The 21,648-nt window shown below is 32.4% G+C and overlaps 2 protein-coding genes across 5 annotated transcripts in view; one reads left to right on the top strand and one right to left on the bottom strand.

The window, feature by feature from the left end:
• The window catches only part of LOC130898017 (adenylate cyclase type 3), a 78,599-nt gene that overhangs the window by 9,295 nt on the left and 47,656 nt on the right, over window positions 1-21,648 (top strand). The window contains exon 2 of one of the 3 annotated variants that reach the window (XM_057807039.1): window positions 3,317-3,599. In XM_057807039.1, coding sequence (XP_057663022.1) covers window positions 3,426-3,599 — 174 coding nt within the window. In that variant the 5' untranslated portion in view covers window positions 3,317-3,425. Of the gene's footprint in view, window positions 1-3,207; window positions 3,600-21,648 lie in introns of all 3 variants that reach the window. The other 2 variants (XM_057807040.1, XM_057807038.1) reach the window with 2 other exon arrangements.
• Window positions 7,845-20,462, bottom strand: LOC130898018 (cilia- and flagella-associated protein 206-like). Of its 2 annotated transcripts, XR_009059817.1 has the most exons (11): window positions 20,194-20,462; window positions 18,693-19,034; window positions 18,467-18,644; window positions 17,745-17,988; window positions 14,548-14,677; window positions 14,209-14,487; window positions 12,212-12,360; window positions 10,898-10,996; window positions 10,788-10,841; window positions 9,754-9,892; window positions 8,085-8,099 (listed from the first exon to the last, which is right to left on the bottom strand). XR_009059817.1 is itself a non-coding variant. In XM_057807041.1 (10 exons), the coding sequence occupies exons 1-10, from the start codon at window positions 20,338-20,340 to the stop codon at window positions 7,851-7,853; spliced, it is 1,956 nt and encodes a 651-aa protein (XP_057663024.1). In that variant the 5' UTR covers window positions 20,341-20,462; the 3' UTR covers window positions 7,845-7,850. The 2 variants fall into 2 exon arrangements, 1 of the variants encoding a protein (XP_057663024.1); XM_057807041.1 differs by lacking the exon at window positions 10,788-10,841 and having other exon boundaries at window positions 7,845-8,099.

Raw genomic sequence — 21,648 nt, 5'->3', positions numbered from 1 at the left:
ATAAATTCGTACAAATTACCTTGTCAGGTTCATCAAGACTCGAAAATTATTCAATTTAATAACTTTGTTCCTTGTTCCTTGTTCCTTGTTCCTTTTTCCTTGTTCCTTGTTCCTTGTTCCTTGTTCCTTGTTCCTTGTTCCTTGTTCCTTGTTCCTTGTTCCTTGTTCCTTGTTCCTTGTTCCTTGTTCCTTGTTCCTTGTTCCTTGTTCCTTGTTCCTTGTTCCTTGTTCCTTGTTCCTTGTTCCTTGTTCCTTGTTCCTTGTTCCTTGTTCCTTGTTCCTTGTTCCTTGTTCCTTGTTCCTTGTTCCTTGTTCCTTGTTCCTTGTTCCTTGTTCCTTGTTCCTTGTTCCTTGTTCCTTGTTCCTTGTTCCTTGTTCCTTGTTCCTTGTTCCTTGTTCCTTGTTCCTTGTTCCTTGTTCCTTGTTCCTTGTTCCTTGTTCCTTGTTCCTACCTATCCAGATATTGGTAATTTTATATTTACGTGGACCTCTCGTTTTTTGGCTCTGGAAAATCGAAAAATCATCCGATTTCGATTAATTATTTTTAAAATCTTCGTTTTTACGGCGGATTTATGAAAAAAATATAGCACTTGAAGATTTCATACAGTTTTATGACTTAATAAACGCACTTCTTCGTATATAATCGTTCATAACTTTTTTACAAAGCATCAAACGCAGTTTATGTTAATCTATACAAAAAATGAACATTTTGGAAATAAAAATTGAAAAGTTAACTTTTAATATTGTACACTCGATTACAATACGTGATTTTAAGAATGTTTTTATTCACATAACTTTAATGATAAATTAATAAAAAAAGTAAAAACGATTATATGTGAGAAAATATAAATTTTTAGAGAAATTGTTATTATTTTCAATTGTAAAAACATTATAAATCAATATTTTTGTATGAATTTTTTCTCAATTTGTTCGTTTTTTTGTGTAGTTTTTGAAAACAAATATCGCAACTTCATTTGGTTATTTGGAAAAAAATTATCAACAATTATACGTGAATGAGTGGATTTTCATGAACATTTAAAGCTATAAAACCAATATGAGTTTTCATTTTTTTATTCCCATAATTTTTTTTCGTAAATCCGCCGTAAAAACGAAGATTTTAAAAGAAAATTCATGGAAATCGGATAATTTTTCGATTTTCTAGAGCCAAAAAACGAGGCGACCGCGAAAAAATTTAATTACCCAGATATTTCTTTATAATAAGATTGTTTTTTGTTCTGTTTTTTTTTTAATTCAAATTATAATTTATGAATTCCATTGATTATATTTTGCAATACGGGGGCTTCTACTTAAGTTTCGAGATTTGGCAACGCTGATGTGAATATGTCAAATTTGACATTGCCATCATTAAATTTGACATTCTTAATGGCGAACATACTCAAAACATGTTGTCGTATTATTTGAGTTAGACTTTTGGTGATGATTTCGTAAAATTAGTCCAAAATCGTCTATTGAGCCAGAAAACATCGACGAAGTTCTAAAACTGATATTGCAGGATCGTCGTGAAATTGAGGCATCCATTAGAGCAACGTAGAACGGTCAATTCGAAATGGTAATCAAGGTAACCAGTCGCAGAAGACGAATCATTATCTACCACGACAATGCGCCACCCTATAACCATGGACCGAAGTTAAGTAGAGATATTGCAAACTTATTTGTATTCAGTTACAATTATTTATCATTATTCATGATGATCTGATTATCAAGTTTATTTAGTAGAGAAATATGAACTTTACGTTTCCGTTTTAATGTCATTTGATTCGTTTAGTCGAATGTCGTTAAAATTGAATGTAATTTTCCTCTTACTGTTCATACAAATTTATGATCATGCTACAAGACGATGATTAATAAAGTTACTATTCCATCCTTTCACCATAAACTGCCAAGAACTGCAAGATTGCATGCCACAACACATTGCGTGTTCTATTACCACAAAATTTTCTGTATATATAAAGAAATCATCAGGGACGTACAGTAAATTTGTATTCCATGTATTCCATTCGAAAATGAATTGTGTTCTCACTGTTCCATTATATCAAACGAAAAGATGATAATATAGATATTTGAAGTTGAAGCCTTTTAAAGGATCAGTAAAAAAAGGATGTAGAAGCAGAAGCAACTAAGAGTAGCTAGAAATGGGAAGCAATAAAAAAGTTAGGTTAGGATAAAGAGAAATAAATAATAATAATTACTAGAACACCCCCCTTATTCACCAAGATTTGGCTCCGTACGACTACCATCTCTTTCCTCAACTGAAAAAAGTTTGAAAAGTCGTGAATTTTCTTCTAACGAGGAGGTAATAAAAGCTGTGGAGGTCTAGAGACGTTGCAGGTTCGCTGCAATAAATGTAACCAATTAAGAGAAAAATATGTTGAGTAATAAAATATTTTGACTTCATAATTTTGTTTGGTTCTATAGTAGGCTAAAAATTTTTCAATATATCCTCGTATTATATGTTGGATAAACCGTAGATTGAAATTCCATCATTACTACTAGAGACATTTTAGTTAATTTAAAGTTATTTGTGAAATTAATTCAGTATTTTTATCAATTTTTCCATTTTTGTTTCTGAATCTTCTTGATTTTAGGTCTTTTCTGTTTCAAAATTAGTTTTTTTAAATAATTTTTGAGTTATTTTTAAGTCTTTATCATACTTTGATGTTGAAACGTCAATTTTAACTATCTTTCAAACATTATTTGAAAAAACTAATTTTGATACAGTAGAGACTTGGTATTAAGAAGATTTGCATATCAAAACGTTTAAAAAATAAGAAATTAAAGAAATTTTCTCGTTTTTCGTGTGTATTTCTTAATAATGCAGAAGAGAAAAATTTCTCAAATAATGTCAGAAAAACTTAACGTCCTATTTAAAGAAAATATTGATGGTGTCATAACTTTCACAAATTTGATTTATAATTTTTTTGATTAATGTCAAAGACGCGGATAAGAATAAATTGTTTGAAGTGTTATTACTTTTTTTTTTTCAAATGAGCATTATATGTTTTATGAATTCAATGCATTATGCATACTCATATTTTCCTATTTTTGCTAAATCCCTTTTCCTATGTTTATAAATTTTTTTCATACGAATATGTTTTCACAATTGAAATAAATGAATTGGATGAAAATTCGACTAACGATAATCAATCAATAAAAATTTGTACACATTCTAATTGAATACAACTTTAGGGTTGATACAAATATTATTCAACGAAACCAAAAAACAGCGTTAATATTTTCGTCAACAAATCCATATAAAATCTGTTAGTTTCAATTAATAACAAATTTTTTGGTACAGACTCAGCTGGAAGTCGAAAAAAAAATGTGTGTCAAAAACTTAACGGTTTTAAGTGAAAAATTGCTACGGTGCTGTCGGTTTTATATGATATAATAGGTAGGAGATTATAATGATGGAGGAGCAGAAATCATCTGGCAAAATGAAAGAAACTTGTTATGTGTTTAACACATTTACGGATCCATCCTTGGAAAAACTTTATCAGAGTTTCAGCATCAAGCAAAAACGAGCGGGACTCGAATGTTTCTTGTTAACAGCCATTCTATTCGATTTGTACATGCTAGTGGTGAGTAAAATGTTTGTTTTAGTATAAAATTTATGTAAATATTAACATTCAACCATTAAAAATACGATAATTTCCTTTAAAAAGTAAACATGATAGTTACTTTCTAGTTGTGAATAGCTGCCATATTTTGGTTTATCGGAATGAGAAGTATTAGCTAGGATTTGAGTCCTATCTGTATACATTTCGATTTCAAGCAATCCACTGCACTCTCCTAACTCCCTTGATAGGTTAGGTTCAGCAGGGAAAGCCTACTACAAAAATAAACTTAATTGAACATTATATTATGAATCCTCAACCTAGCTTTCAACTGAAACCCTCAACATTACCAACTTACATTTCTCAATACAATAAAAATTTGAACAGAAAAATATACTCTAAAATTGAATTGAAATCCTCTATAATCCCCGATTCTCTTGCATTCTTTCCTTGCCTGGCTCACACTCTCATACATGCTTGTAGATCTCACATCTTTCTATACCCATTCCACAGTACTTTTCGTTTTCTTCCAAAACCAATACGATGTTAGTAACCGATAAAATTGCTATATCCTGTTGCATGGTGCATATCCTGTTTGGATAGGTGAATCTTCCCAACTACACTCTCCTAAACACTCCATAACGCGTCCTACCTTTTGTGGATTTATCCCGACCTTTTTGCCATTTCATCTGTACTTCTCCTATCGCGTTTCGTATCTTCTTACACCTAGCTCTCGACTCAAGATGAGCCTTTTGTCCCTATATGTTTCCAATCTTATCACCCCATCATATTGATCTATGATTAATTGAACCATATCACATAGCGACTTCCGAAGGAAGAGCGGAGGCTGTAGTACCAATAACTGGGTTGTTTACTGACAGTTTACTGACAGGCTGATCTAACGACATTAATAGGATTGTTCTCAATTTCTACCGAGCCCAGTAGCAAAGATTAAAACAGCTGTGGATACGATTAGCCGTCTGATTATGATGATCTTATTCTTCGTTTTTCTTTTGCCAGCTTTATCCTTTCCTACTACACCTCATTTATATTTTTCTCCTTTTTGTAAGTTCGAACAGCTTCTGTGTTAATCGTTCTCTTTTGACAGGATCAAATCATTTCAATTGTCTATCCTCGTTTTGGTTCAAAGTCCAAATTTACTTATATAATGTTATTCCTTATTCTGGTATCTTCTTCAATTTGTTCCCACCAAGTATTTCTTGGTTTGCCTCTGCCTCTTGGCCATAGAGGTCTATTCGTCCAAACGGAAATTGAAAATCGTATCCTGGATGGAAAGTTCTTATATTGGTCTAGCTGCAATAATTTTGTGCTGGGAAATCATCATGTTGTAAAAATATGTGCTAGATGTCGTTATCCACATGAAACGCTAGATTTACTAGCACCAAACAGCAGTTCCAATTTCTGCCATTGAAATATTTCCTGTCGTATTTGTCGTGGGTCTATTGGTGTGAATGCAAAGCAAGTTAAGCCTTGAAATCTGGGTGACCAAATAAATAAACTTCCATGTCCAATCCACTTAATAGGATTCGGTTGATCGAAAATTTATGGAATTTTGTGCTGGGAAATCATCATGTTGTAAAAACCTGTGTAGACGAATGGCTAAGGATATTACTTCATTAGTCCACTAGATTTTTGAAACAAACTTCTATTCTATATAAAAGCAATCGAGTAGGACTAACTTTTCCATCATTCTTTGCTTTTCCAGTTTTCTTAATAAGTTCAAAATGGCTCTCGATGAACGATGATGTTTCTCGGTGGTTTTCTCATACAGAAATAATAATGCTGTACGTATCTCTAGATCTGGGTGTTTTATAGTTGTTTCAAACTATGATTTCTTATCTACATAATATTTACAAAGGTTTACAGGCTATTATTAAGTAGCATTGAATACAATTTAGTTTGAACTTACAACTACAGGTTTAATATAAATTCCAGATTTTCAAAGATCGTCGTTTTTCCATGAAGTATAAAATAGCACATAGAAAAAACTACGTTTTCCGCTTTAGTTTCTGGAAATTCAATTTCTAACAATCTAAAAAGAAAAATACTTAACAAACACTCTAGATTTCTGGTTTTGTCAAAGATATTCCTCGAAAAATATTCATCAAATTCAATAGTTGAAAAGAAAAATCTCTACAAAGTACATTCCATGACTAAAAGATATGATTAAAATTTGAAATGAATCGAAGATATTCTTTTGATTGAATTTTCTAGTTTTCAACTGTTTATTTGTGACAATTCGTTATGTATAAACGATAACAGTGTAAATAAGAACTTAGGAAACGATCAATAAACTTCCAGATCTAGAAAAAGCGGTCATGATATTCTCCTGGTAGGTTCCCGTTATAATTTTTACATTGCAAATAGTCATACCGTAAAATTTATTGCTTATGAGAGCTCAAGCTGTTTACCAAGCTCACATACTTCAAAAATATGGCGTAGAATATTTTAAAGTGGTTAATAATACAAAATATTGACTGCATTGCACCTTTGGAACTGGAATAGTTTCGAAAACGGGACAATACGTTCTACTTTATCGATTTCCTACGTTATAACTCAGACGAGAGAATTTCATCGTCGACAAAAAATAGAGAACATCAAATATCTGATCACAATGGGCTTTGAAAAACTTTCCGTCTGATTATTTCGACAACCCGATAAGAGACTGTATCATAAAACGATTGGAGTTTCCAGTCATTGTCAGATTTCTATTATGGTTATTCACTATCGTCTTTTTTCCACCGAAAGGATCCAATTAATGAATTTCTTATTTATCAACTTTCATAATCAAGCTTTTACTCGTTTATTTTTGTCCACATCAAAAACAAACGCGAAGAGGTTGATATTAAATATAAAACGTTCTACAATACACCCTGTATACAATTATTAGTAGCTAGAAGATATTTTCTCATTTTATTTTATTATTTTTCGACATTTTGTCGATTTAGAGCGACAGATACAGACTTTTGTCTATTTCATAAATACGCACGGTACTCGTACCAAATTAAGAATTGAAAAATAATGTTTACTCCCCGTATAAAATTCGGTAAACAAACCATCAGTCCACGTGGACTCATCTCTACAGATTGTCTTATAAATACTGTAAGCACAAAATTCTTTCTGCTGGTTTGAATTTAATGAGAAAGTTGAGTTTTTTGACAGGGAACAACAGCAATAAAAAGATATATCAACTATAGAAATATCAAACAATTTCCGGACAATCTTCTTTATGGCTATACATTCATATTACTGTTTATATTGATTTAGTTCGGTGTAGCCTACATTTACTACCGAAGAATGTGATGTATTGTCAATACGGCAACAACAAATCAAATATTTACCTCTTTTTGATTAATATATATAAGAGTTTGTTGATTACAGAATGTCTTTATACATTGAGAGCTCCGATAATACTGAAAAGAGTAAAATTAAGATCACCCCCGAACATTGAGGGCTGAATTTTTATTGTAAGATATGATTGTATATAATTTTTCATTCGCATTCTATACACTTTTTTAGCGTTTATCAATTAAGACAGAAATTGATTCAATTCTTTATAATTGAAGCATTGTTTCGAATATTTACACGCTCTATTCACTTTTCATGACAGCATTCAATATTCTACAGTGGCAGACAGCATTTTATATTATTTTTTAACCTCAACTCAAACTTCTTCACAGTTTTTATAGCGTTCATCATTTTTCATGCATTATTTCATATATTTGCAAATGCCAGATAGTTTTCTGTATACTTTTCACAATATCTATCAACTTTCCAAATTGTTTTAAATGGGTAAAACATAATTTTCGACGTTTCGGCTACCACTTTGGTGCTATTTTCAAGAGAAATCTGCCTACTTCACGGTATGAAGTATTTAGTTGATTCCAAGGCCTCAATCTGTCTATTCTTTGCAAAGAGATTACAATATAAATTATTATTATAGAGAATCCCGTGGACACTACAAGTGCTGGTCTTGAGCCAACTGGTGAGCTAACCGCTGAGCCTTGTAAGAAACCTATTGGCGGGTTTTGTTTTTTTGATATGCTATATGTGAAGTTTGAGTATTTTAGAAGAGATTCAGTAGAATGGAACCTAAATGATCTCTTCCATGGGACCAGATAAGGAAAGTGTCCTCATAATTTCGTAAGCAACAGTTGGTCGTAGATGAAAGGATAGTTTTACACATGAATCGAGCCTTGTATATTAGTAACGACCCACTGATTGTGGTGAAAATAAATAAAAGGGGAATTTATCTTATTTATATTTATTAAAATCGGACGGTTTGAAATCCCAATAAGTTAGATTGAGTTGTGCTTGTTTTTTTCCATCCTTATCACCTCTAAGTCCTTGCAAAAATGCCAATGGAGTCGGAGTATTTGTATAATTATCCTTATTGGTAACGATTTCTTTATCTCTCTCTTCGTAAGTTTGTGTATTCATACTGTTCTTGAAGAATGTTTTGTCCGTCATGGTACTTACGGTTTTAGTTTTGGAAAGTGATGCCTAAAATTAACTTGAAGTTAGTATCAAACGAAGGATTTTTAATATTCTGAAAAACTAAGAAGAGTAAGTCGAAGCAACTGAAAGAATTTAATGGTTAGGTGATTAAGAAGAACCACTGAAGTTATTCAAACAAACAAGATTTGGGGAATGGAAAAATAATTGAATGTTTTCTGCATGTTAGGAGATGGCTACAAGGCGGATAAAAATTCCAACACGACGTTTGAATATGAAGAGGGTATTAAAAATAAAAACTATTTATTTGAAATAGTAAGTGGCTCAACGAAAATGCTTTAATCTCTCTCAACTGCAAGCGTTGGTAGTTTTTGAAATTTGGAAAGATAACTATTATTTTATTAACAGACAAGTACTAGAGCCACTTTGAAAGGTTTTCAAGACCGTTATCTTCAATCTTCAACATTCTTCTCCATTTCCTTCAGTCATTTGGTACTTGTGACCTCTCGATACTTGTAGCCTTTTTTCTTTGAGAATCCTTTTCTCTTTTTCCAAAACTATACTCACGATACTCTACTGTGGGATTTCTGCAATGTATCTGAGCCATCTTACCCTTCATGCTTTTACTTTTTGGATTAGTTTCAGCTTCATTATTTGTCGATAAGTCTTCCCCAGATATATATGCTGCTTAACTGACTCCCATCATACGGTTTTCCTTCTACTCTACTGTGGGATTTCTGCAATGTATCTGAACCATCTTACCCTTCATGCTTTTACTTTTTGGATTAGTTTCTGCTTCCATTATTTGTCGATAAGTCTTCCCCAGATATATATGCTGCTTAACTGACTCCCATCATACGGTTTTCCTTCTACTCTACTGCGGGATTCTTGCAATGTGTCTCCTTCATGATTTTACTTTTGGTGTTAGTTTCAGCTTCATTATTTGTCGATAAATCTTCCCCAGATATAGATTCTGTCTGTCTAGCACCCGTCATACATTTTTCTTTCTCATGTTACCATATTATTCTTATCTTTCTTTGACATTGCTCATATTTCTGATGCATATAGAGCTGCTGGTATTACAATTGTTCCATTAGCTCGTATTTAAATGATTTTTTGCTCTACGTATTTCTAATAGTGATCCCACTGCTCCGTTACCTTTCTGAATTATCTTTTGTATATCGTTTTCTTCTAGAGTTGTAGATCTTACAGATAATTCTAGATAATCCAATTAACTAGTAGCATAGGAGATTTTTATATTGTGGAGAGGACCACGACACAGGACTATTACAAAATGGTACTAGCTAGTGCTGCAGCTACAGGAATGGTTCTATGATGCTGTAGATCTTTTTGTACGACTCAGCATTCTACCGTAAAGCAAAAAGTATAATTGCTTACCTGGCTGTATTACTCTGACTGGGGACTTTTTGTTGATATGGATTTAGTAAACGAGCTAATGCTAATTGCTAAACACTAAGCAAAAGTTGATTTAAGCTTGTATCACAATATGGTACTTCAACAACATACAAGAGAAGCTGATTGTAACAAAATGTGGCAGTACAAAATATTAATAATGATTCTATTAGATTTGTGTTGATTTATTATACTTTTATACACAAATAAATCGGTTTTTAAAGCAAAATTTTGTTTATATGATCCTAATAATACAATTTTATAAATAAAAAATAATAAATTTATTTACCATACGTAAAGCGTCATTTTTATATTCCCATAAACTGGAGTGATATTTGCGATCAATCCAACTTTCTCCTTGCCATTCCACTTGACATGCAACTTCTGCGTAGATTACTTGAGAATCTCCTGCATCAGTCTCTACCAAACTAAAAATAGTTACTTTTCACACAAGGTTGGAAAAAAGGATTATCAGCTTTTTATATACGCATCCTGAATAATACGAAAAACCAGCAAAGACGCACTAATATTTTAGAACCTTTATTATATTCATATGCAGTTATCATATCTTTTTTTTTACATAATTCTCTTCACTTTGCTTTGTTGTTTGTGAAGAAGCGAATGATTATAAAAATGAAAAGTTAAATTAAGAGCTTTTGTAGCTTCTACAAGACTTGTTCCACCCAACCGAGTCACATTATATGTAATGTTCTTGGCCTCAATCCTTAGGTACGCTTCAGTGACAAATCTCAACAAGTTTCAACTTCGTATTTATAGTAGAGCTCGAACGACACTCAATCAAGTTGTTTTGAAAAATGTTTCAAATTCAGTTTCGGAACGGAAGCTGTTAGAAATTGAACTAAATTGTTTTGTTGGTTATGAGAATCATGAGAAGATGATCTGTGATGAAACCAAGACAGTTGCGTCAAAAAATTAGTTGAAGTGTGCTCCAATCCGAACTGTTCAGCTTTTCGCTACTGTACACGAATGTGGCTTTCAAATTGAACACCCACCATGTAGCCCTGATCTACCTCTTTAAGACTATTTTTTGTGCGTCAAGCTAAAGATCGAGTTGAGGGGTGAAATATTTAACAACGACGATGAAATTCAACAGGCATAGAAGCGTAAAAGCTTTATTCAGACGTTTTGAAAATTCTGTGTGGAAATAAAAGGAAATTATATTGAAAAATGATAACAGCTTGTTTTATATAAGACCTTCTTTCTATGTTAGGCTTAGAACTTATGGAACGCACCACGTATATGTCATATGTTTGAGAATTATTTACGTTGAGGCGAATTTAACTGACTGACTTACTGACTTACAGAAATTTATTAATTGTGGTGTTATTTAACATCCATTTGCATCTTTAACATCTTCTGGAATTATTGACGGTTTAATAAAATTAAAATAGATAAAAAAATTATATTCAAACCTTGTTCTATCTTGAACATAGGTCAAATCTTCGTTTAATTTGAGAAAGTGAATAAAACCGGGTCTAGTTCGTGCCATTTGAAGTACATGATCGATGAAACTGCAAAAAAAAAAAGATTTCTTTGTGAAAATTATAGTTTAGACGAAACGACCTATAAAACAATAGTATTAAGTAAATAATGAGGGAAAGTTTTTATCACAAATATTGTTAAAAAATATTGAAAAAATTACTGCATCAAAGGGCAGACTTAAAACCGTAGAAGCACTGCACAAAAAGCGGAACATTTATCTTCTAAGCGAGGCTACTTGCGAATAGAATAATAAGTAGTATTTCTCGGAGTAGTTCCTTGTTCTAATTTGTTATTTATGTTGTCGTCGACTCGTGCCTATACGATTTCGATTAGAGGCAGTTCTCAGTGTTAATGCCGATGTATATTACCTCGACAGCACCCAAGAAGTAACTGTATTCAAGCAACAAGATCTTCTTCATTTCCTATCAGACTGTGATAGACGAGAGACTTCATATGTTCCCAAAGAAAAAATTAAGGGGAGTAAGATCCGGAGACCTAGGTGGCCAACCAATTTGCCCATCTCGACCTATTCAGTTCTATCCATTAATGGCATTTAAATGGAGTCGTAAATTTACTGAAAAATGTACAGAAGCTCCATCATGCTTACATATCATATTTTGTCGGGTATAAAGAGGAACTTCTTCTAGAAGTTCTGGTGATATGTTCCTTAAATTTCTCCGTTTAAGATTTGAGGAAAACTTGTAGTTTAACGAACAAATATTTTTCAGGACAACATTAACCATCGATGTAAGTTGATTCGGAAGAAAATGTTTTGTATTTTTCTAAATAATAACAAGAGGGGTCACAAAATGATGTTTTTCTCGGAAACGTTCAATTTTAGCGTAGTCAAATGTTATTACATTTTATCCAATGGTGGAGAATTCAGGGGTGAAAACGGGGTCCTTGACTTCTACTGCACGCCTTTGAAAAAAACTAGAGTTTTATTTTTAAAACTTCATCAGCCAATATCTTGGAAAGGATGCGTTTGCAAACATAAGTTCCCTGTCCCGATAGGCATAATTTGGCAGTGGAGTTCAGGGACATCTTGTATAAAACTATGACTGAATCAAGTCCAGCGTTTTATAGAAACATCGGCATTTATTACGTAAACTTTGACATAAATTCAAGCCTATCACCTTATACAAAACAAAAACGATATAAGTGATTTCTGGAAAAACAAATTGCCATCAAAAATTTGAACAGGAGACTTAAAAAAATTTATCGGAAATATTGAACTATCTTACTATGTTGGATTGCAGGTGAAACATTTCAATGCTAAAGTTGATGAAAATAAATAGTATCTTCCATTGAATCGCACAACACCATATTCTGGATCCCCTTTAACCAACAGTCCATGAGTCATTACCAACGTCCAGCTGCAGTGTTCTTCATACTTAAAAATTTGAAAAATATGAAATATTGAAATTTTACAGATACAGGCTACAGGTATTCAATAGTATTAAACCCCTTTCCCAACTGAATATTACCTACTTCGGTCTTCAACAGTATATTTTGATCGAAGTAAATCGAAACGTCATATTTTCACCCGTTTTTAAGAAAAAAATAATTTTCAATCAGAAGAGAACTAAAATCAAGACGGTTTACGAACAGAAGGAAAAAGTCTGAGAAGTAAAAAATTAAAGAGAAAACCCAAAAATACCTTACCTAACCAAAAAAACATTGATTTGTAATAATATTAATTTATACGTGCAAGTTGACAGCAATTCCTTTAGTAAAAAAAACACACTTTATGCACATGTTGCATACATAATTTTTTCAACAGCCCTATACAAGAAAAATTGATTTAAATGGAAATTTGGGATATTTTAATTAAGCTCTTTCGATAAATTACTTCACAATGTGAATATTCAAAACGCGTTGTTCGTTTGATTTATATGAATTTTCGATCCAGTCATCCAGTATTTGTTTTATTACCAGATAAAGCTTCATTTAAACGGTGAATGTTTGTGACTGTCTCTTGATTCTCATGTAATATAGAAGGTTTGTTCAAAAAACTGCTGGTATTAGTTCCTTGTAAAATTCGTAAGGCACAATTTATGTGTTGAAAAAATTGGTCACATAGCCTTCGGCAACAGCAGTGGATTTTCATCCTCCTTGTTGTTTCAGTTGAAGAATCTTTCCGCCCGAATCAATAAGAAGCGATGCCGTATAACGTCAAAACGTATGACCTGTATATTCAACTGAATGCGGTAAACTTAAATATTGGTTATTGATAAAAATGTTTTAAATTCATGTTTGAACTGGTTTATCCAATAACTATAATCTGTTACAATGTGCCAACTCGTGATCGTGGTTGTCATGAAGATTAGACAACTCGATTAGAGTCAGCTCGGAATTCTAATTATGAAATGAAAACTAACCTAAACTAAACTAACCAATCGCAAGTGTTTATTATTATATAAGGAATCTTATATATTTCGGCTTACACAAATTTAAATCATTCATTTTTCTATTGAATATTGTTTAGTACCTATCTAATGTTGAAATGCAATTAGAAATTCTTATTTCTAGACTTTCCAACTTTACAAAGTGGATGAGGTACTAAGTTCTAGGTAATATTCTTAATGAATCTGCCATGAGTTGTATTATGTACTCGAACTACCTTTTCATTTACCTGAAATATCCCCATCCCAAGATGGCGCTTCCGTATCTCATCGGATTAAAAATCATCACGAATTGTAGCGTGTCCTCGAGAGAATGTATCAGATTTTTTAGGTTTGTATCCAACCGATTTTCAGTATGTTAAATTCTTTTAGTTTTCTTTGGATTCTATCGGCAACAAATTTATTGTGACCACATTTGACTTTTCTATGATTTAATCAAGAGGACAAATTTAAAACTCGGAATGTTCACTTTTCATCTTAACAATAATAATAATAATAATAATAATAGAAATCCGTAAGTTAATAAAGACAATTACTGATTAAAATCAAATCAGTTCATGTGCTGTTATGTCACAATCAAAGGATATTTTTTTCCAATAAAGGTGTAGACACTAATCAACTATGTAGGCTTATAGAAAGCTTGAAATTAAGTTCACATTTTGACATTTTTTTACGCTTTTTTTGTACTCTAACCATAAACAATCCCTTGAATTGTTAGTAACCTATGAAATACAAGGTACTTTAAAGAAAAGGCGTTGAAAAATAAAGTTATAAGGAATCTACTTAACACAAATGAAAATAAATGTTCAGTCTAGCAAAATACTCATAACTTATACCTGAAATACAATTTTTGTCGATGTTGTTTTCAGATCTTCTAGTTTATATACTTCACATCTCGAATCTGGATCGTCTAATATCCTTTGCAAACCCAAGTCTTCTTCATGGTACGTTTCTCTTCGTGGGAACACATTGAAGTAATATCTGACGAGATTATTGTAGAATTTCAATGATTTCACCATTTTGTCAATATTTTGTACAACCTGCCTAATTACGTTCACCAGAAATATCATATCTTGATAATTTGTCCAAACATCGCTAAGTTTTTGGAAGCAGGGCTATGAAAGTTATTTAATGTCTACGTTTATTTGCAATAAATTTTTAATAAAACTACTCACAAAAACCAAGCTGACATGAACGTGGAAATTCGGGACTACTGTGGCCTGTAGGTGTTCTATAGTTTCTTGGAAATCATTTTCAGCCTTCTTGAAGATTCGTTCCAAAGAAATAACTTCTTCAATCAGGAATCTAAAAGTATTATAATTATATAGAACAATCCAATTTCAAGAAATCCTTAAATTAAATATTTCTGAGTGGGAATGGAAATCAAAAACCAAGTTGAAATCGAACCAAATAATTCAACACCATCTCTAGCGCTCATTAATGTTGGAGATAACTAGAAGAGGCCATCGTTCGGCCATTTTTACAATCACAACAGAAAACACTTTAAGCTCCTGCCATAAATATTTAAAACCAATTTGATAAAAGCCGAAGAATGCTGCAGCAACCTTCTTACATCAATGTAATGATGTTCAAATCTGTATTAAGTAAAAAGTCATTATTATTTTCTATTTTTAGAAATTATAATAAACAAAAACTCTTAAGAAGTGATAAGAGATGATTATTTAAAAATCATAATAGAGATTAACTCATGTTTTCCCAATATAGACACCTAACAGAAGCAAATAGAGATGGTTATGAATTTTTTCTAGGCAAAACACAGAAATTCTTGTTTTTTCAATTAAGACTTGAAAAACCATAAGCCAAGAATACTACAACTATTTTCATTACTACACTACTTCACGGATTTGCCGTTTCTAATGATGATAATGGACAGAAATCCATGTTTTTTCAAAAAAAAAACACATCGAAAACAATCTTAAGTGGGCCAGAGAACCCAGCAATCATCCTAAGTGTCCTGCATCCATCTAATGTGATTCTAAACCATTTTAAATAAAGACAGTTGATTATTTCGCATTTCTAATGATATAACAGACAAAATCTCAAAGAGTTTTTATATTTTTCCAATGAAGAAACAAAAAACTAATCTAATAGAATCTTCCAAAATGTAGAGAGCTATTAATTTGTCATTTCTAATCGTGATAATATATAGAAATTCATATTTCCAATAAAGAGACTAAAAAAATGAAACAAAAGGGGGAGAATGCTGAATATTCAGTTTTCTCAATATAGAATCTAAAAAACAAACTTATAGGAGCCAAAGAATGATGCAACTATCGTCAGTACTCATTTGATGAAGTTCAAAGAAACATAAAAACTGCTGCAATTGTCTTCAATGTAGTCACAAATCATTTGAAGTGGAGAGAGCAAATTTTCTGTCATTTTAGACAAAAATTCAAATCTCTGTGGTATAGAGACTAGGAACTAATCATGTATTTCTATATATATATATATATATATATATTCTATATATATATATTAATCGGGTTAAAACGTTCTTCACCGTCTTCCGATTCCCAGTTTCCATTTTTCTCGATCTTCCCAAAGATCTTCTTCCAATCCTCTCTCTCGAATATCCTTCTCGATACCTTCTCTCCAACTTAATCTTGGTCTTCCTCTCTTTCTTCTTCCTTTTGGTGCCCAATTTAAGATTTGTTTGGGTATGCGGTCTTCAGGCATTCTTTGGACATGTCCGTACCATCTTAACTGATTCACCCTAATGTCTTCCGTAATCGTGTGTTGCACCTTCATGATCTCCCTGATTCTGTCGTTTCTTATTTTTTCCAGTCTTGATATTCCTGCCGCGCGTCTCCAATAATCCATTTCTGTGGCTTCAAGCATTTTGACTGTTTTTTCTTTTAGAGGCCAGACTTCGCTACTATATGTTGTTATACTTTTTATTATGCTATTGTATATTCGATGTTTGTTTTCCTTGGATATTTGTTTGTCCCACAATACACTATTTAGTTGTTTTATTGCTTGTCTTCCTTGGTTATTTCTTTGTGCTATTGCTTCATCTAATCTTCCATCATTAGTGATGATCATGTCTAGGTATTTGTATTTTGTACAATGACTTATTTTTTGTTGTGTTTCTTCAAGTATTAAATTTTGTTGTTCTCCTCCAATACACATATATTCCGTTTTACTAAAATTTACTTCTAGACCCCATTTCCTGTATTCCTCTACTAGCTTTCTTGTCATATATTCTAAGTCTTCGTAGTCTTGTGCCAAGATTATTTGGTCATCTGCAAAACACAGGGTATATAGTGTGGAATCGATTAGTAGAATGCCCATGTTCTTACATTTCCTTTTCCAGTGTGCTAGTGCATTTCTACCAAACTAAAAACGAATACCACGGTAGTCAAATAATGTTGCAACTATCTTTGGCATCTAGTTTAATAATAGAGCTCGTTACATACTATTTCCAACAATAATAACAACAACCAGAAATCCATGTTGTTTCAATATATGAACTAGAAACAAATCCTATAGAAGCAAAGAAGGATCAACAATCCTCAGAAGTCATTTAATGTTGGTCAAAACTGCTGAAGTGTGAATGGAGATGATCTTTCACACCGTTTCTAACAATTATAACAGAAGAAATTCATATTGTCCAATGTATAAACTAAAAAACCATTTGATAGAAGCCGAAAATGATTTTCAAAAATTGGAATGTTTTTTTCGGTATGGAAGCAGTTTAATAGAAAGAGAAAATTGGTAGCCAGGACTCACTTAATATTGTAGAACTTCATCTAAAATCATCACTAATGTGTAGAAATTAACCAGATTATAAAGATACAGTTTATCAGCAATGCCAATGCTAAATGTTTTCGCAATTTCTACTACCAGATATTTCGCAGTTGTTTAAATCACTTATCGAATAGTTACGAATAAAAAATTTGAAAAAAATAAAGAGAAAATTGTATAGAACATCAGAAAAATTCAAGTGAATAATTGATAAGTTGAAATGGAAAAAAGCCTGAAACAGGACGCCCGGAAAAGTTGGCGAATTAATGAGATTTTTTTCGTTATTAATGTAAAAAGTTCTCTCTCCCAGATATTTTTAATCGTATACGAGTTTTTTTGAGAAATAGAAAATCTGCCACAAAAATAAAGCGTTCGTTTTATGATAGGTTAGGTTAGTAAGGGCAATTTCGATTTAGATTTGTCGTGGTTCACTCGGAGGTCTATATTTTCCAAAATTTGTAATAATATCAAGAAATTTTATTATTTAGAAATAGAAAAACAACGTTTTTAATATACTATTACGACTTTTTAGATACTTTTTTAGGCGAAACTGATATTAAAATAGGTTTTTCAGATATACTATATTCAGTTCCAAATTGATACTTACTGAATCACTTCTTGGAACTGTTTATAAACCAACATAAGATGTTGGCTGTATTCTATGTCTTCTTCGAAAAGACATTCGTTTTCTGGCAGATTCAGTTTGAGGTAAACTTTGTGTTTCCACACCAGTGGTATATAACAATTAGTTAACGCATCGGTCAGAATTTCTATTTTTTCATTGGTTTCGTAAAATAAATATAACAAGAAATCATTCAATCCATCTAGTGAAGTGGAAAGTAGCTTCGGCACTGAAACAAAAGCAGAAACAATTTGATGTGGATACGAAACGAGAAATAGGATGTAATTGATGTTTTTAGTTAATAGTTAATTAATAAAAAATTACTAGATTTTAGTTTGAGGTTGTATTGCAGCTGTATTGCAGTATTTTCAATATTATAAAGTGAAAAATGTCTTATTTCGAGCTTTATTTAACTCCAACGGAATTAGAAGAAGTAGCCAAAGTAGCGTCATAAAAATTATTGCCAGTTAAATCGAGGGAAATTTACGAAACCGCGTATTCAAGATTCATGAAATGGAAGATGAAAGAAACACGCAGCTCTTTCTCGGAGACGGTATTATTGACTTATTTTTCGAAATTTCCTTTCCACTGTAGTTTTATATTTTATTATGACTACTAGAATAAATATTAAGCAAAATGGAAAATTGTTGAAAGAACCTATATGGTGGCTTGTGATATGAATAGATAAATAACATAAAATACATTACAGTCAGGTACTCCATCGCCACCTTTTTCACAATATTTATTATATATTCTGATTCCCATATAAACTTTTAGCATCGTATCAAATTCATAAAGTCGGATAACGTACGGCAAATTGAGAAATTCTCTAAGTTCATCCATATTTAAGATACTTTTTAAAACTAAACTGCTTTGCTTATACACCTACAAATGATAATTAGAAAAAAATTTAATTTTTTCCAATAGATTCACCTCGGATTCTAATGGATTTCCCATACCACTCAACAATATAAAATATACAACAATTCTATGGAAAACGTTTGTGAGATCCCCGGTTGTGGTGTCTTGCTCTAAAATAGCCAGTTTCAATGGAACCAATTTTTTCACTGTATTTAGCTTTCGGCTATCCAAAATTTCATATCTCCGTTGGAAAGTATTGAATAGACAATTTTGAATGTTTATTGTAATCATATCCGGTTGTTTTCGATTACGGAAATCATTCACTACACGATTTATAAGTTTCTGAATCTTTTCTCGGGCGAGCAGAACGTGACCATCAATATGCCATTTTGGATCGTATAATAGAAGCTTCACCTGCAAGGAATATCTAGTGTTTCATTCAAATATATGAAAATCCTAAAAGGAAAAGAAAAGAGGAGGAAATCAGAGTAAGACCCCAGCATATTTCATCAACTGGACTCAAAAGAACTCTTATCAAGCAAATACGAATCGAGGAGAGTTATTGGTTTGATTACTGGCCATTTTCTTGAGAACTATCACTTGAAGAATACCAGAGAAACCTCTGATAGCACCTCCTCTGTAAGTGCTAGGATAACCATCATCGAATGGTACTGCACTTATGGTAATTGTAATGATATATGGCAATACGGATAATTTCTACAAGAAAAAAGCCCACCAGGAGGTAGACGGAGATTATACCCGCCACTACTAGGACCATCTGTGCAGAGATAGTATGGTAGAAGCTAGTGATTCTCAGCGCAGCATTTTTCTGTACCATCTTCATCGCCTTGCAGTATTTCTTTATTCTCAGAGCGTCTGAGAATGCAGATTTCCGAACCATACACAATAATTGAGTCGTCGTTATCGGCAGCCATCGTTTTCCCGGAAGTAGGCCGTTAATATTTGCCATTAAGCGGCTCAAAGATATTGTTTTCTCGGCCGCCGTTCGAGCTGTCTTCTGTATGCTAGATCAAAAAGACATCTTAGTATCTAAGTCACTCTCAAAGACTAGAGTCGATTTCGTGTGTCACAATCTCAATGGGTAGTCTTGTCTGTATTCGTATCCAGCTCAGTTTTTCCCGTAACGAGTTAAAGTCCTCGATTTTGCAAGTCTGGGACTGCGCGCTAACGTACGTTAGTTCTATCTTCTTTATTATTATTTATTGCATCATCGTCAGTGTTTTACAAGTTCGCTCAAAGTAGACCAAAAAGTTATTTACAAACATATAAACATGCTCAACCTTTATATGTGAATTGATCTTTCTGTAATCAATTATTTGACTTTGTTTCTCCTAGTTTTAGTGGATCATTTTGGAATACTTTTTCCCAGTACGTTGCTGCATCATAACCGATCTGCTGGATATACATTCACCTCCAATAGATAAATTATTGCAGTATATTGAAGATCAGAATCGATGTAATATGTCAAAGATAAGTTCTACTGAATATTTACTTAAATACTTTGATATAATACATGGAGAAATCGATATTAATCCCACGTTTATATACTTACATAAAATGTAATTAGAGTATCATCTGCTTGTTCAAGATGAAGTCTTGTGAATTCTCTTCTGATTTCCCTCACGATATTTCTTATAGTTTGACTTAGTTCTAAATCTTCCTTCGCTACAGACATATTACGATACTTGGCTTTATTCATTGTTAGAAGTTTTTTCTTTCCTTTAATTTATCAAACAAAAAAAATATCAATATGCCTAATGTTATTCAGTTTGACACTCTTAATTAGAAAGTCACATTGAAGTTTGGAATATTTATAATTTCAGTGGTAGCTGTGTTTCAATGGAATTTATTATACCTCAACAACTTACTCAATAGTGGAAATATTGAATGATCAAAACATTTAGGTCTAGTTTTTTTGGATTGAATCTACTGCTGGAAGATAAATTTCTTACCGATCAGGAGCTGCAAAAACTTACTACATTTTCGTTTATTATTTTTTATAGCCTTCTTTCTTCATTTCTTTCAATTTTTACCAGGTCTACAGTCGATCATCACCGAGTCAAAACATTGCTGTTATCTAAAAGAACACCTTCAAGACCTTCTTTTGAAGAGACGATAAAAAGTTACCAGTCAGAAGGTGCGCACTCCGGAGCTACAAGGCGATTAACTAGATCAGCAGTTACTTGAGAAATTACAAGTAGGAAATTTATACCAAGGAAAGGCAGTGATTTGCTTCAACTTAGACGCGAGTAATTAAAAAAAGGTCTTTAGGAAATCCCAAATCTCTTACTGAATCATTCAGTCCGGCTTGTGAAGATAATTGTGGCTGGTTCAGACCCGAAGTTGATGGTTCCTAATCACTATCCATTACATGTAGGGAACCAGAAGCTGAGCAGCTTTCAGTATCTTCTTTTAGTAATTTCTTTTCATCGAGCTGAATATGAATGAGTGTCCGCAGCGCAAGCAAAAACATTGCTGTTATCTAAAAGAACATCTTCAAAGTTACCAGTCAGAAGGTGCGCACTCCGGAGCTACAAGGCGATTAACTACCAAGGAAAGGAAGTTTTTTAATTGCAGGGAACCGAAAGTTGAGCAGCTGTGAGGAACTTATATGATTTGATATTGTTTGGGTACAATATACGTTTTAAAGTTTTTCTGTTATGTGCTTTAATATGATCCGAACAAAAGTAACGGAGTCCTCTAGACCATTCGTACTCCAAAGGGAAGGTTTTTTCTATTCCCTTTGGCCCAATGTCTTACAACCTCTTCCTTGCAGACAACGTGTGGTGCCCAATATTTATCTTGATCTCTTAATTTGACTTTGAAATAAACATAATATGCATTTATTTTGTTGTCCTATTAAATCATGTGTCATTTTTGTTCAATATTATTTAACTTCGTAGCTCCTTCCATGAAATGATTTGTAGGAAATTCTAGATCTAGAACTCAGCTTACTATGTAATCTAGTGGAGTTTTGTTTCAACATAAAAGTCATATTTCAAAATTT

This window comes from Diorhabda carinulata, chromosome 9, assembly GCF_026250575.1.
Source record: "Diorhabda carinulata isolate Delta chromosome 9, icDioCari1.1, whole genome shotgun sequence".
Taxonomy (NCBI): domain Eukaryota; kingdom Metazoa; phylum Arthropoda; class Insecta; order Coleoptera; family Chrysomelidae; genus Diorhabda; species Diorhabda carinulata.
Note: the sequence above shows the minus strand (reverse complement) of the source record. Positions and strands in the feature narration are given on the sequence as shown.

Coding starts and splice junctions, on each gene's coding strand:
- LOC130898018 (XM_057807041.1), bottom strand. CDS start 20,340: ATGAATAAAGCCAAGTATCGTAATATGTCTGTAGCGAAGGAAGATTTA. Junction 17,989..18,466: donor TGGCGATGGAGTACCTGACT/GTAATGTATTTT, acceptor CTTTTGTTTCAG/TGCCGAAGCTACTTTCCACT. Junction 14,678..17,744: donor CAGTTCCAAGAAGTGATTCA/GTAAGTATCAAT, acceptor TAATACTTTTAG/ATTCCTGATTGAAGAAGTTA.